At 38.4% G+C, this 15,460-nt stretch overlaps 1 protein-coding gene and 1 long non-coding RNA gene across 2 annotated transcripts in view; one reads left to right on the top strand and one right to left on the bottom strand.

Moving 5' to 3' along the window:
* Window positions 1-31: 31 nt before the first annotated feature.
* On the bottom strand, window positions 32-4,237 carry LOC148415846 (uncharacterized). Its single transcript, XR_015867110.1, has 4 exons — window positions 4,129-4,237; window positions 3,312-3,871; window positions 2,867-2,908; window positions 32-746 (listed from the first exon to the last, which is right to left on the bottom strand). It is a non-coding gene; the product is annotated as an uncharacterized LOC148415846 (long non-coding RNA).
* Window positions 3,419-15,460, top strand: part of sik2b (salt-inducible kinase 2b) — a 44,444-nt gene continuing 32,402 nt past the window's right edge. Inside the window, exons 1-3 of the mRNA XM_088426706.1 lie at window positions 3,419-3,950; window positions 9,856-9,972; window positions 14,124-14,187. Of these exons, the coding sequence (XP_088282832.1) occupies window positions 3,813-3,950; window positions 9,856-9,972; window positions 14,124-14,187 (319 nt within the window). The 5' untranslated portion in view covers window positions 3,419-3,812. The remainder of the gene's footprint in view (window positions 3,951-9,855; window positions 9,973-14,123; window positions 14,188-15,460) is intronic.

The following is a 15,460-nucleotide window of genomic DNA, read 5'->3' as shown; positions in this document are numbered from 1 at the left end:
TGAGGCAGGTTACGCAACAACAGATGTTTTTATTTTATTCATTTTACTATGAGTGGTTTACATTGTCCCTTTTATCCATCATTTCTGTCGGTTATGTAACAACAGCTTTGATTTCAAAGAGGCAGTGATTAACCCAAATATTCCATCTTGTCAGCTTGCCTGCAAATGCACTGCATCTATATTTAGTTCAGGGTGTTTTTATGTAAGGTTGTATTGATCTAATAAAACAATTCAGCAGGACAATTCTGGTGTTTTTCTTTTAACCCAAAGAATGACGTAAGGCTTCCTGTTTGAACTCTTGATGTCACCGTACAGGACAGTCCATGAGGAAACACTGATGACAGATCGTAAACGACCCGAAGAAAGCTCAAAGCTGCGAGCTTTCCCACTTCCACCTGACGGTTTGATAAACTTACATGAAACTAAACAGACTTTAAGGACATTTTAGATCTGTCATGGGTTCGCTCACCAGTGTGCCTGTCTTATAAATGTGTACAATGATCTCTGATGTTCGTGACAGAATGAGTGCCGTCTGGGTCTGCGTGTGTCATGGAAAGCTGCAGCGAACCAAGTCAAGGAGAGGCTGAGTATGTTCTTGGAGAACGACCCGACAGGAAATGCCAAAAGCACATCTGGAACTCTTACATTCAGGAAGTCCATGCGTGACAGCAGGGGCCTTTGGAGCACAGCTCTGCCTGTCTGCAATCCACCGCTCGGTGGGAGACAACTGCCGCCGTGAGTGTGTGCTGTACATCAAAACGTGACACTAAGGTCGGTTACGTGCTTACGTGCCCTGTATTTTTTTTTTAAATCAAGAATATATACTACCATATACAGTAGTTCGGTATACAGTATTGTAGCGGTGCAACAAATAAGAAACAATAAATTGATAATTACTTATGGTAGACAAACATTTCAAGACCTAATTTCAACCGCTCAACAGTAAATATTCTATTTAGTCCTCTAGGAAAGCAGACTGATAGCCATAGTTAAACAAAAACAGGATGTTTAAAAATATCTGCTTTTACTATGAAGAATAATTATCTTAACTTTAGCCCATTTTCTGACATGTTAAAAATCAAACCTGTAATGAAATAAAAAAAAAAAAAGTCAATTTTCTGAACTAGCAGTTTGAGAAAAAAGGATGGACATTGAAAAACATTTAAAAAAAATCTGATTCATTGATTAAAATAAATCGATCATTAAAATAATCATCACTTGCAATCCTAGTGTACAGGCAGCACGTTTGTGTGAGTATATACATATACAGTAGTATACAAATATACAATAAATATGTGGATACATATGTAAATATGTGTATATATACAAAAATACAGACATATATACATCCACCCACATATGCTAGATGGCTGAATGGCTATTAATAACAGACAAAAAAGTGTTTTAAATTTATTTTTAATTAACGTTTTTTTTCCATTAGTTTTATTGGATGTCAATTATATTCCACACCCCCGTGAATAGTGGAGGTTGATTGTGTAGTTGTTTGAAATGCCTCTATGATGCAAATTCAAATTTTCTTGGAGCTTTTTAACCATATTAGAATGCTATTTCTTCAACTAAAAGCATCCCAAAATGGATAATTAAAATAATTGTCGACATTCATGTATCGCTGAGCATTCCTCATCATTGTTGTGCTCTCAGAACCAGCCCCACCCATGAGCGAAAACACAGGTTCCTCACTCAGTTACGTCAATGACTACAGCCCCCATACTGTCCATGCAGAAAAAACAAACACCCATATTCTCCTGGCAGCCAGAGAGCAATGGATCAACATCATGAAAGGGGCACAGAAGCCGCATATTCAGAGGCAGGATTTAAAGGAGACAGGCATCCAACAAATATAGTCATCAAACTAACTCATAAGAAATTGAATCATCATTGTGACAGAAGTGATATTCAAGTATAATCATATACATACCAACAGTTAACAGTGATAATATTGCACTTTAAATTGATTGCTCCATTTTCTGATTGAGTCGGTGATCGGTTAGCATTGTTTTTATAAACTTGCTAATCGCCTAAAAAAAATCCTGATTATGTAAGGTCTACTTGTTCAACTATTTACACTTCACACATTCATCAACTTTCTATTGTTCTTGTCCTCAAATGGAAGAGGTGAGCTAAAGCTAAGCCAGCTGTTTCTGGGTGAGATGAGTCACAGGGCACACACTGGACTGGTCACGACCGAATTGCAGCCATTGCTTCATGCGGTATATTTTGGGGTTCCTTTGTTCTTAAACACCCCTTTTCACTGAAGAACAAATTGTCCACAGTTATGAATGTGGATGTTTGTTCAAATGTGCCCTTCGACTGAGCAGTCTTGTGCACCTGCAAACCTGATGAGGATATATACTATTGGGCCGTGGTTTGCAGGCTATTTTTCAATGATGTACCCCTTGTGAATATGTTTTTCTCCAGCCAAGTACGCCCAAAACAGTGCAAAGCATTTTTGGATAAAAAAAAGAAAAAAAAAGAAAAAAATATAATCAAAATAAAAACAGAGGGCTGTGCAATCAGACTCTGCTTTGGAAATCCATTTGTATTCGTCCCTTTAGAACTATATATATTTAAAAATGAAAAGGTATAATAATGATAATAAAAAAAAAACAAAGAGAAATAACTGTTTGTTCATATAAAACATAATTGTCGACATAAAGTGACCTCCTTTGGAATGATAATAACAATCTGTTTTGTTGTACTCTCGTCTACTGCCTCTTGTTCAAATCGGCAACCCAAAGGAGAATCCGTTCTCAATTACCTTACCGGAGATTGTGATCAATTAGCGATATCGAAAATGAATGGATTGATGCCATGACATGGTTTTGTTGCAATTGCCTCGTTTTACCTGCAAGCGGTGCTGTAACTTAGCTGACCAGGACGTTTGGAGCTGATTTAAAAAAAAAAAGTATTAGTTCCTCATGAAGACAGTGTTATCAATGACAGTATTTTTATTCTTCTGCAGAATAGTTGGGAGTACATGATCAGGAATGCATTATAAACAAACGCCATCCGAAGTTTGAAAATTCAAAGAAGACGCAATGACATATTGTTAACACATGCAGCACAGCACTTTTTTTATGCACGTGACAAAAAGGCCGATGATCTAAGCCGAATATGACCGTTAACCCTTTCGCGTCTCGCAAAAGCTTGTGAAACACCTGCACGGGCCAGGGCTGCACAAAGAAAAGTTACCTTGTGCGTGCAAGGGCGGCGGGCAGGCGAGCAAACACACACGCGCGCACACGCGCGCGCACACACACAAAACAAGCATTTCGGAATAGCAATTTTACCGGTTGACGTAAGAAGTGGGTTTGGTTGTCGTGGTAACCGATTGGCACCGAAGTGTGGAGCGGCGCCGTGGCCCCGCCCCCTGTACAAATACCCCCATGGCTTTGACGTCAATGTACGTCAGGCGGAGAACATGATGCCTCTTTGCGAGGCAACTCGTGTGCGCTGGCTGATAGAGGGGACCTCGAGCTGAAACATTAGAGCACCATTGTGGCCACAGGAAGGTGACATTCAAGGTTTTGCACTCCCCTCTCCAAAAAAAGAAAGAGAAAGAGAAAGAAAATGGACCGCCTCGCGTCGCCGCCTCTCTGAGGGAGACGCCGACTAAAGTCTAATTTTTTTAATGGACCCGCTTCGAATGGCGGTGGCGGCCGGTGGTTTGCTTGGTTTTAAAATGTGGAACAGCTCAAGGAAGCCCGTGTAAGTCCCTCCACGCCACTACAACCCCTTCGCAGTTTACCTCCTCGTCCTCCGCCGCCGAGACAAGTCCCGTCGAGAACAGCATGGTCATGGCTGACAGCGTCCAGAAACCGCTGCTCCGTGGTCCGGTCCGTGTGGGCTTCTACGACATCGAGCGCACATTAGGAAAGGGCAACTTCGCCGTCGTCAAACTGGCCAGGCATCGCATAACCAAAACTGAGGTGAGTAAAACTCTACCGAGTCGTTAGCTTGGAAGCTAACATGGGCTACTGTTGAGTTAGTTACAGACCCGAGTTACATAACTTTTTAGCCGCTGACAGACACCCTGTGCATCTGGTCCGGACGTTGTGAACACAAAACACAAACTTGCTTAGGTCAAGTGTGTGTTTGTTCGGTTACCTGATGGCGGTGAGCGTGCACGTTTAACCCCGCTTGGCACGCTCCACTGCCGGTAAGAGGTGTGAGAGTGAGCGCTGCTGGGAAACATAAAGTGTAAACATGCATGTGGACCTTCAATTTGGCCACACGATTCACTTGAGAAAGCGCACGGTGTACCTTTTGACAAACAAAAATAACGTTCATCAAAGTTGTTAAATCAAATAACCGGACTGGCAGAGTGGGCTTGTCAACATGAAACTGCACTATACATTTTGCAAGCCCACTTTTGGGGGTCCTCGAGCACCTCTAAATGGATCCCCAGCACCCATAAAATGTTAGTTTTTATTAACGCTGCAAAAGCAACACTTTTCCAACCAAGCCGCCTCAGAAATTGTAATTGCAACGTGACAAGATTTAAAAAAATCTGTAAAAATGCAAAGTTTAGAAAGGCCATTTCAACCCGAGTACAGCGCAGAAATCATTTTGAAAATTGGATCAAGGATTCTGAAGAAATTAAGCCATTTCAGCTGAGAAAATGGGAATTGTTGGAGGTATTGCTTTTGAATATCTTTTTTTTTTTTTAAATAATCATTACTTGTCACTTCTTTCATTTTTTGCTAGTCATTGAATCTGCTTCACCAATTAGCTGATAAGTTTCAGTCAAAAACAGTCACCAATTCTTAGGGGCAAGCCAAATTTCCGAGACGTCGACATGTTCAAATTTGAGTTAATTAGCATAACAGATATCAGCACTTGATCAAGAAACCGCCAACTAGCCCAAAGGGACAATTATTGGTGAAAAAAGCAGAAAAGGTCATAAATGAAAGCACTCAATTTTATTTTTGTGAATGTATTTGTTATGGAGTACTTATCAAAATTTTCTGCAGTGTTCATTCCGTGTTTTTCTTTTTTTCTTTGCCGAATCTACAAAGATAGGAGCCGTTAGTGACTTGCTAATTGTAATAAACTGCCTTCCGGTGATAAACAGTTTTGGCCTAAGTATCTGTTCACTGGTATCTACTACACACACGATGAAACTACAAAACATATGAACTGTAATTGTTTCAGCTCCCACTGAATAAAGTCAAAATACAATTTGTAAACGTACTTAGGCCATTATACATAGGGGATCAAATACCACTGAATGACGTAGTGAACATGTCCTAATTGTTCAGTACAACAATGAAATTAATACATGATCTTTATCAAATAACTTGTTCTTGATGATATAATTTTGTGAAAAATTTTGACGAGGGCACTAAATCGACTTTATTAGCAATAATATATAATCGCAAGGGGTTAATATTATGCCAGAAATCTGAGTAAAAATAGATGAATTACCAATCTCACAGCATATTCCATAACCCTTTAGCGTGCTTCATTAGTCAAGCACACTAAAGGGTTATTCCAGGGAATTCCTGGAATTCTTTGAGATATGACATTGTTGTTTGCAGTGATTGGCACTCTGCCCTGGTACTCAAGAGATCATTTGGTGTGCCATGGGAAACTCCATTACTCATAATTTGTCAGATAAATATTATTCATTATTTCCAAATAAGTGTTTTATCATAAGACAGGGGCATGATCTTCCATGAGAAGGCAAAATAGACATTAAACTCCTGTGTACCGGTGCAACAAAGTTTGTTTTTTGTGTCAGATTTGTGTTCATTTTGTCTTGAGTAAATTGCGAGATCATCATCCTTCATAGTTTATGTGACATGTTTGTTTGTTGGCGTGCTATAAGATTATTCCAATGTCAAATTAGTCTCTTGGCTCAATGAACGTATTGTCAAATCACAATCCCAAGAACTGTCAAAGAAAATTTGTTACAAGGGTCAGTCATTGGGCGTGTGGGCATGTCGCCAACAGGATTTTGATGCGAATGTCCAATTCAGTCGGATTTGGCTGCCTCATCGAGTGTGTGACAGGCCTCTACCAGAGTTTGGTATCTCTGTTGTTACTGATCAACAGACTTAAACCCTTGGCCATTTACCCGTTGATCTAATGGTTTTGTGCACTTCAAAACCACTTGAGTTGGTGGTAGACTTTCTATCAAGCTGATTGGTTATTTGTATAGTTGATGTTTTACACTTTCTGCATATTTTGTAGTTGGCTGTTTTGATTGACAGATGTTAAATCCGTAAATGAAAACACTACAATCGCAATATTTCACGCATATAGATTTATCTGTGGCAGGCTGCCACAAATGTATTCTGATTGCCACTGGTAATTTTGGTGCCCAATACACTTCATGCAGGGGTTAAGTCCTAAATCCACATGTTAACATCCTGTTTAAAAGAATATCGAAAAGATTCCAGCTAAATTATTTACAGTAGTTGCAAATTTGTGTATAGTTTGTTTTGACGCTAAGCTACGTTGTTACCAAGATTCTGGTTGGGCTCATTTGCATAATATTCTATATTCAAATCACATTTATTGTATTTATTTATTGGAATTGCTAGGCATGAATAAAAATGCTTAAATATTTTATTGATCTCAGTAAACAGTACACTTGTACATACAGTAAATAAACAAGTGATTTATGCTTCTCCAGCTCATGAGCAAATCAGTGATGCGTTTTTCAACCAGTCTGTAATCTGTCCTAAAAACGCTGAACTTTACACTGAATTGAGTACAGCACATTGTCACAACTCTGTGCTCTTTGATTCAACAATATTCGATGCAACACGAATCATGTAGTGACGTCAAAAGCAGCGTCTCGTGCGACATTTCAATTACCTTTAGGAGAGAAAGCATTTTCTTTGACATGCCAGCGACAGAAGTATGAAACATCTCTGTCTTTTCCTCTTGTGCTCTACTGCCTCGTTACAGCTGTGGTACTACCCGTGAAAGTGGAATGTTTTGCAAGTACAGCACCTGTACTTTCTGTCCTCAGCTGTGCCGTCTGGTTTTGATGTTCAATGCCACTGTTTTTGGACGGATACCAATAGGAGTACTCAACTCTTTGGTAGAAAAGCATATTAATGTTAATACAAAGTACCAATACCATTAGTGTTTTTAATACATAATACCCCCCCCTCCCCCAACAAAATAATAACAGTTCATCCATCCCATCCAAGATAAATATGACCATTGTCAGAGACTTGTGGTATTTAATGCCAGGATTATTTGGTTATGACACACAGTAAGTATACCACCATGCATATTTCAGATCTGTTGTAACCTCTTCTGCTTGGCAGCCATATTTAATATTTTTGCTTTTTGGAGCTGTTATGACCCAGGTAGTTTCTCTGTGTGCCATGCTCTTGCAATTAATTTTTTATCATTTGCCTCATATATCTCATGAGCAACACATTTTTCCCCAATTTCATTTGGGAATGACCCACATGGTGCCACCATGTGCCCTGTACCTGTATATCTTTAATGGATGACCCACAAAGTGTCACCATGTACCATGCACTTGAATGTTTCGTGATTATGACCCACACAGCCTAGCTAGCTACCAAGCAAAGATCCTGTCTGGGTGTAAACACAGCAGTATCTGGGGCGAGCTTCATGGGTCGGTGGTCCTCTTATGTAAGCCAAATAATGACGTGATTTTGTTTTTTTTTTTTTTTTTTTGTGGCTACTCTGCCCAAGAGAAGGATACACTGGAGAGATCACTGTTTGGAAGTGTTCTGCTCGCACGCACTCAGTTCACTGACATTGCTGGATTTGACATTAGAAAGACTGCACACTCTCAGGCGAAAGCAGTACAAGGAGGCAACAGTTCATGTCGTCGTCTTGCAAGGGAGCCTTTCGTGTGTGGTACCACGCAGACCCTGCAAGTGACCAAAGGCAAAAAAAAAAAAAAATAGGCCACCAGACATGCTAAAAGAGCTTGATCTTTGATCACTAGAGCCTTTTCATTCTATGCAATACCTTACTACAAAAGCATGATTACCGAGACGAAGCTCTTGGTGCATTTAATGACTGACATTGTTGGCCAGCGCTACGTAATGCTCTTATCGTTAATCTGGTTACTAAAGTGAAGTTGTACAGCGATAGTCTAGCCAGTTAATTTGGAACATTGAGCAATAATGATGATGTAAATCCATGTCTCGCAAGTGACACACCTGCCAATTTCACAGTGTTCACTGCTGTGGCAGCTGAATTGTGGATGCAGATCACTCATTGCAGGCTGGCACACAGGGCCACTGTAGCTGACCCGGTTGTGCCTGGGGGCTATAAGAGTTTTTCCGTGGGTCTACTTATTGTTTTGTAGTTGAGTGTTTGCAAAGGCCAATGAGGAATAGTTATCCTGGTATGTGTAGATAACCTATTTTTTCTACTTTCTTCAACCATTCACATGATGAATTTGTGAGCTGTTGTTCCTCAGTCAGTCCACTCAGCATCTTATATCAACTTTTGAGTTTTGCATTGTCCCAATCTTCTTTATTTTTGATTTTTTCTGTACTTCCCTTTGCAATTTATATTCCTGATGTAATCTATTAAATTACATAAGTCATAGTTAGATGGCAAAATGAATCTCTAAACTGTGTACAGTAAATTGTTGTGACATGAACATGATTCAGAAACCAACCCCTGTTAAAATGAACTTAGTCAGTAATTGTTCAAGAAATAGCTGGTTCATCACACATTCACAAATTTCTATGTAAAAATGCACAGGAACACAGTGTATTTCAACTTTTAATATCCTCTTAAACAAGACCTAGAGAACAGTTAACATGTGTGTCATTGAGGGGGGCAAAAACCAAAAGAATATTTTCATTTATAAAATAGTAATTTCTCTTTCAGATCTTACATCATCAAATGAGTACATACGCACCAAGAGAAATGTAAATGGAATGAAGTGGTATTTTTAACTCCTGATTTGTTTTTTTGTTTTTTTACGTTGTGAGTAAGCAACATGTGTAATATGTTGTCAAATTCTTTCCTACGGACAAAGTTAATGTGAATAATTAGTACAGTTACCAGTGTGACAATTTTCCTTTGACCAACACAATGTTTGTGCTGTGGTGAGGGTGCGTGCACAGTAGCACAATAACTTGTGTGTTTTCTCAAAACAGTGATTTCGTTCGTGGGGAATTGCTGTGAAGGGAACTGGGCTGTTCTATGTGCTGTACGTCTTCACAAAGAACAGTTCAGTTTTGACAGAAGAATTATACAGGATTAATCTGTTGATTATTTTTAAAACATATATCCTGTATTTATAATGAAAAACTTTCTGAACTTATTTTCGAAAACAAATTGAACATTTGATTGTTTTACAATAATTGTACTTAAGTATATCTAGATTTACAAGACACATCTTCAAGTACAAAGAAAATACCTTTAGCCAAAATTATTGCCATTACATTACATCGCTAACAACATCAACGCACCACCATAAAGAATCAAATTCAATTGCTGTGATGTTTGGAAACCACTCGCCAGTAGGCTCTCTTGTATGATACGGCACAAGTCTCCTCTGGTACATGGTACATGAAAATGCAGTTGGACCTTTCAAATTCAGAAGACAGAAAAATAGTAATCAATTCGTCAAGCATTAATAATGGCAATAATAACATAATAATAATTATTAATATAGTCATTATTGTTTGATACAAAAAATGTAGTACAGTATATATGTGTGTAAATGTGTGTGTGTGTGTGTGTGTGTGTGTGTGTGTGTGTGTGTGTGTGTGTGTGTGTGTGTAAGTGAGAGCTTTGCAGGACTATGCTCAAATGGAAATATAATGTCATACATACTTAGACATTGTTGTAACTCTAGTGCTCACTTCCCAGGTGGCCATTAAAATTATTGACAAGACCCAGCTGGATGCAGTCAACCTTGAGAAGATCTACAGAGAAGTTCAGATCATGAAAATGCTGGATCATCCACATATCATCAAGCTCTACCAGGTGAGTTGCTACACAATAAATAAATTCAGCTTTTGCCATCCTATACAAACGCTTGTTTGCGTAAGATATTCACTTTACAAATGAAATGTAGGCCACATTTTTGCCTCTTAACACAAAAAAAAAATATTTATTATATGAGCGATAACTCTCATGCTTTAGAGATCCTGATTGAAAAGCTGAAATTCCCTACATGCAGTAAGATTCATACCCTGCACCTGTATCCTGCTCCCTCATTGCTCAGAATCCTTCACATTCATTCTCCTGATCTCTTATTGCATTACATGTTTGCACTGTGCTACAATAGTGGCTTCCAAAAATTTTCAAGGGAAGAGGAAGACAACGATTTTTATGGAAGGGAAGCTGGAAATAATTAAAAATCATGAGTGGCAATGCAGGTGGCCGATATCGAGAGAAGATATGCACAATATGCACCATCCTTAAACAAAAAGAAGCCATAAAAGCAGCAACACATTATTGTTTAAAGCCATTTTTTATAAAATTTGCCTAACATTCGCCGAACATCACATCACTCAAATAGTAAGGTACAGTATTATAAAATTTAATGTGCCATTATTTTCAAGCTTGGAATGAATTGGGCAATTTACATGTAAAATGTGAATTTGCTTTTTTATGTATTAACTGTTTTACAATGGTCATAGTTTGACCCTTGGGTAGATTTTTTTTTTTTTTTTCACCTAAAAAAAATTAAGGATTAGGGAGCAACAAGTCTCTTCATAATGCCTTGCTGAGATGCTGGCTAAATAAGGATGAGCTTAGTTTTGTGGAACAGAATTTATGGCCACTGCTTGTTGGTCTTTCCAGCTGTCCTCAGGGGACTAGATCAGGCCAAGACATATTTTAATGCTTCGTAAACACTTGCCTTGAAGATCCTGACACTAGGAAGTGTTTCGTGAGTTTTGCAGCATGTCACATTTATTTTTCATGAGAACTGACCAGTCCTGAAATTTGTGTGGAGGAGTTTTGAAAGGAAGAATTGTTCTCTTCGCCAGAAATAGTAAAAGTTCGAATTTGGATCAGATTGTTTCACTGTCATGTCAGCACTTTCAGAGCCATGAAGCATCAATATGGGTAATGCATAAAATTCACATATTTCCTTTAACATAATGATGAAATTAGACAGCAAACGACACATTTAATGATGATTGCATGGTGTTGTTGGAAAAGCAGCTGCTTGATAAGAAAATATTTGCTTTGAATTGGGGCCTTTACATATTCACATGCTTTGAATCAATTTTTGCTTTTGCAATGTAGCACCTCAAATAGATTAAATTGCTGAATAGCGCTTCCGCCGTGGTTGCATTGTACCTTTTCAAAATATGTCTAACTACAGTGGTCTTGAGATTTTTTTTTTTTTTTTTTTTAAATACAGTGCACGCATTGGCAACAACATTCCTAATTGTGCATGCTCACATTTTAATCTCATGACAGTTGCAGGTGGTTGGCAAAGTATCTTACTCCTAAATGCACCAAACTCACCTATCTGACACAATAACAAAAGGTCTCAGTTAAATTATGTAAGCATGTGAGTCCTCGTTTGTTTCGACAAAGTAGACAAGTGTTCAGTATGCTTACACAACAGTGTGGCGATGTTCCAGTTTTCTGCCGTGTTATTTTGGTGTCTTTCTTTCCTAATGCATATCCAACCAATCAGTTAGGGTCAATTAGCGATTTCCTCTCCAGTCTCCAACTGGCATTGGCCTTGTGGCCCAGTGGGACACCCGAGCCAGTAAAGACCAGTACACAGACACTCACACAATGGTCCTCGCTCTTGATTGTCATGTGTTGCACTGCCTCTTTTTGGAGTAAACTAATTGTTACAGTATATGCCAATATGGAAAATTCGATTTTGACAAAAATTGTTGAATACATCGAACCAGAGGGAAAATAGAACTAAATTTTGAAGTGAGTTCAAGTGTTGTGTACACTAGGCAAGGTCCTGAAATTAACGTAAAAGCAACACTTGTGAGGGTAAGCGGCAATAGAAAATGGATGGATGTATAATTACATTAGAATGCATAAAAATAGTTGCACTCATGCAGACACCACGTTGGTGTGTAGCAAGTGCCAAGTGTATGGCCCACGGGCTGGATCAGACCCGCAAGGAGGTTTGATCCTGCCTGCAATTGGATTTAGTAAAGAATTGAAAAATAAAATGAATATGACCAAACCCATTAGTCCACTGTTCATAATCAATAGAGACAAATTTGTACTTTTACATGCAATGCCAGATGAGAACTGCAACTTATAAACAGAGGTAACTAGTTGCCACGCTTGTGAGAAATAGCACGACTAGACTGGGCTTGTGTCCTACTGGTCAACCCAAGAGATGACCTTTGGATGGCACACTTGTCTAGCCATTATTTTGAGTCATCACTGAACAAGAATGATTGGAAATGTTGACATTTTTTTTATGTTAAGCATGTCAATCAAGAGTCTGGTTCATAGATCTGTTGGAGAAAGGCCCAGTAATGTGCTTCACACAAAGTGCCACATCGTTTTGTGTTGTCTGGAATTTCAACTATGAATCCTCCACTTGTACTGCATCTTATGACATGACATTATGGGTGAGAGTTATTTCTCTGCCTTACATGTCGTCACAACAATGACTCTGTTTAGGGCAGGGACAGCTAATATCCTACAGCTACAGCAATGTTGTTAAGGAACCTCAATGTCACCACTTGTACCGTATTTACAGTAGGTTACCGTTGACTCTTGCTGTGCAGGAATATTTTCAATGATCTGCAATGGTGGTTACCCTTTGAATGGATCCCTCTGTTTCTCAAATAGTTCATAATCATTTCAAATAATTTCATTCCCCCCATTTATCATGAAGACATTTATGGGCCTTTGTACCAATGAATGAATAATCTTTTTGTTTTCCAAAAAAGTATTGCGCGTGGCATTCTACTAAATAAGGGATATCATGTTGTTTACTTTGACTTAGTGCTGAAACAAATTGGCAAATAATCTATTATCAAATTAATTAATAATCATTTTAATAGTTGTTTTTAAACCTATATTAATGTAATGTCAACAGCACATAATTTTAACCTATCACCAGTATTTTCCCCTATTTCTCTAGTCCTCCATGTATTTAGACTTTTACTTTTATGTTGACTCAAAATGTTTGCGTTTAAGAAATATGTTTTGCCATTTTTCCTGACATTTTACGAAACAAACCAGTAACTGACTATCAATCTTCAATAATCATTTGTTTTTTTAGAGAAGGGGATGGACATTAAAACTCCAAATTTGATTTATTAACATATAACAAATTTGAGTTATTAACATATAACATATAACATGCTTTGAACAGATAACACCTTTTTTCAGTAATAACTTGGCTAATCAATATGTTAATCTGTAATGAACATAAATTTACATATATAGTGAATAATTGCATATGTAAATTTATTTTTTAAAACAAATGATGATTTACAAAAATTCGTAAAAACTTCTTTAGGAATGCAAATGTATATCAGAAGCTCTGAGCGTGCTAACTATAAATTTTTATACTTTACTCCCTGTTGGATTAAGTTAAAGGTTAACTATTATATTAGTCTGAGATACTTGTAGTCAGACATTTCACGATAGCCAAAACTCAGAAATTAAGTTGTCCATTCATTTGCTTGAACCCTAGCTTCTAAATAGCCAGAGAAGTGCTTGAATTAAAATGTGTTATGAAACGATTCTCCAGCTCTTCCAAGAAACATTCAATTTCTCACTCATTGAATTGGTCAGTGTAACAGATGGAAAATCGATCATAAACAAAAAGAGTGGGATTTCTCGTACGAACGTCTGGCTCAGATTGTCTGATTCACCCTCCTCTCCCCTCGTTTAATTTTGTTTGATCTACTGAATGTTGCTGCTTCTAAATTGGGTCTCCTCCTCCCACACACTACCGCATTGAGCAAGAACTGCCATGATTTTTCAAGTCCCATTCAGATATCTCTTCACCCATCCACTTCCTCTCTCTTGCACTGTTGGCATATCAACACATGTATTGTTATGCATCATTCCTTGTGAATGTATTGATTTATTGCAGCGGCCATTTGTTTGCTTCAAAAAATGTACGTAATATCTTTGTTTTGTGTGTATTTCCATTCAATAATGCCCTCTGCCCCTCTTAGGTGATGGAGACAAAGAACATGCTTTACCTAGTCACGGAGTATGCCAAGAATGGGGAGATATTTGGTGAGTGATCTTTTCAAATGCATCGTCAGCAGAACCTTTTGTGTCCCTCCCAGCTGGGTTTCACCACACACCTTCCCTGTTGTTTCAGTGTTGCATTTTAAACAAACAAGTATCAACATTTTAGTTTGCTAAACAGAGCAAACCGCCCTTGCTTTGTTTCCGGACTTTGATCGCCATCGTCATATGATTGAAACCTGAAACCTAGGTCCTGATCAGGTGTGCGTCATGTGCTACTTGCAATTTCCTCGTGCAGTGTGCTGACAGCACTTAGTGAAAAAAATAAAAAGCCTGGCGGCAAGTGAACATGACTCCTTCAAAAGGAGACATAAAATTGATAAAATTGATTTATTGCCTTATGGCAGTGTACATTCACATGCACTTCTAAGTGTCATTCCAGCTATTTATATGAAGCCTTTCACTGCAGACAATTACACGAGTGCAAACTCTTTGTTCTTTTGCACCTGTAGAATGTAACTGCATTAAAACACACTCAACACCTACTGTTCACCCACTGAGCCATTAGTTGTTTGCAATGTAACTAGGGAGGTATGAGATAGTATAGGCAAACATAGATCAATCCATAAACGCAGCAGCCAACAATTGTTGGAACCCCACAATTCTGCCTCATGAAAAAGGACCAATGAAACCTTAACATTGTTTTGAATTGTGTTCCAACAGATTCAGAGAAAAGATTAAAAATAAATAGAAGACATGGAAATAGGAGTCATGCATTCCCACTGGTGGGCACCTACCTTCTTTATAGCTTACGGAAGTAGGTACCAGTAACGCACCAAAGGCGTACGCCAAACACCAGAAGAAAGTAGAAGAAATCAAAACAAAAGGAAAAAGTAGAAAATGAAGAAGTTTGGCAGGATTTACTGTTTACAGCAGCACTAGTCTCAATAACTTATAAGGATTCTACCTTTCCCCACACAGTGATGTGGGATTCTCTAGGTAAGGCATTTTAAACTAAAAACTGAAAATGTTTTCATTGTCAGATTTAGAAGCATCACATTCACTCTGATGTCCTAGCACCACTCTGAAGGCATTTGTGTGTTCCCGAGAGGCCGAGCGCACTCCCCTTGTATTCATTTCTGAAAGCGGTCTATTTTATAAATCAGGGGTCACCAACGTGGTGCCCGTGGGCACCAGGTAGCCCCCAAAGATCACATGAGTAGCCCGCAGGCCTGTTATGCAAATAGCTTACAAGTGATTGAACATTGGCCAATTTCTATGAATTTTACAAACATTTATACATGTATTACATTTGTAT

This window comes from Hippichthys cyanospilos, chromosome 11, assembly GCF_059441005.1.
Source record: "Hippichthys cyanospilos isolate Australia breed blue-spotted pipefish chromosome 11, RoL_Hcya_1.0, whole genome shotgun sequence".
In the NCBI taxonomy this organism is placed as follows: domain Eukaryota; kingdom Metazoa; phylum Chordata; class Actinopteri; order Syngnathiformes; family Syngnathidae; genus Hippichthys; species Hippichthys cyanospilos.
Note: the sequence above shows the minus strand (reverse complement) of the source record. Positions and strands in the feature narration are given on the sequence as shown.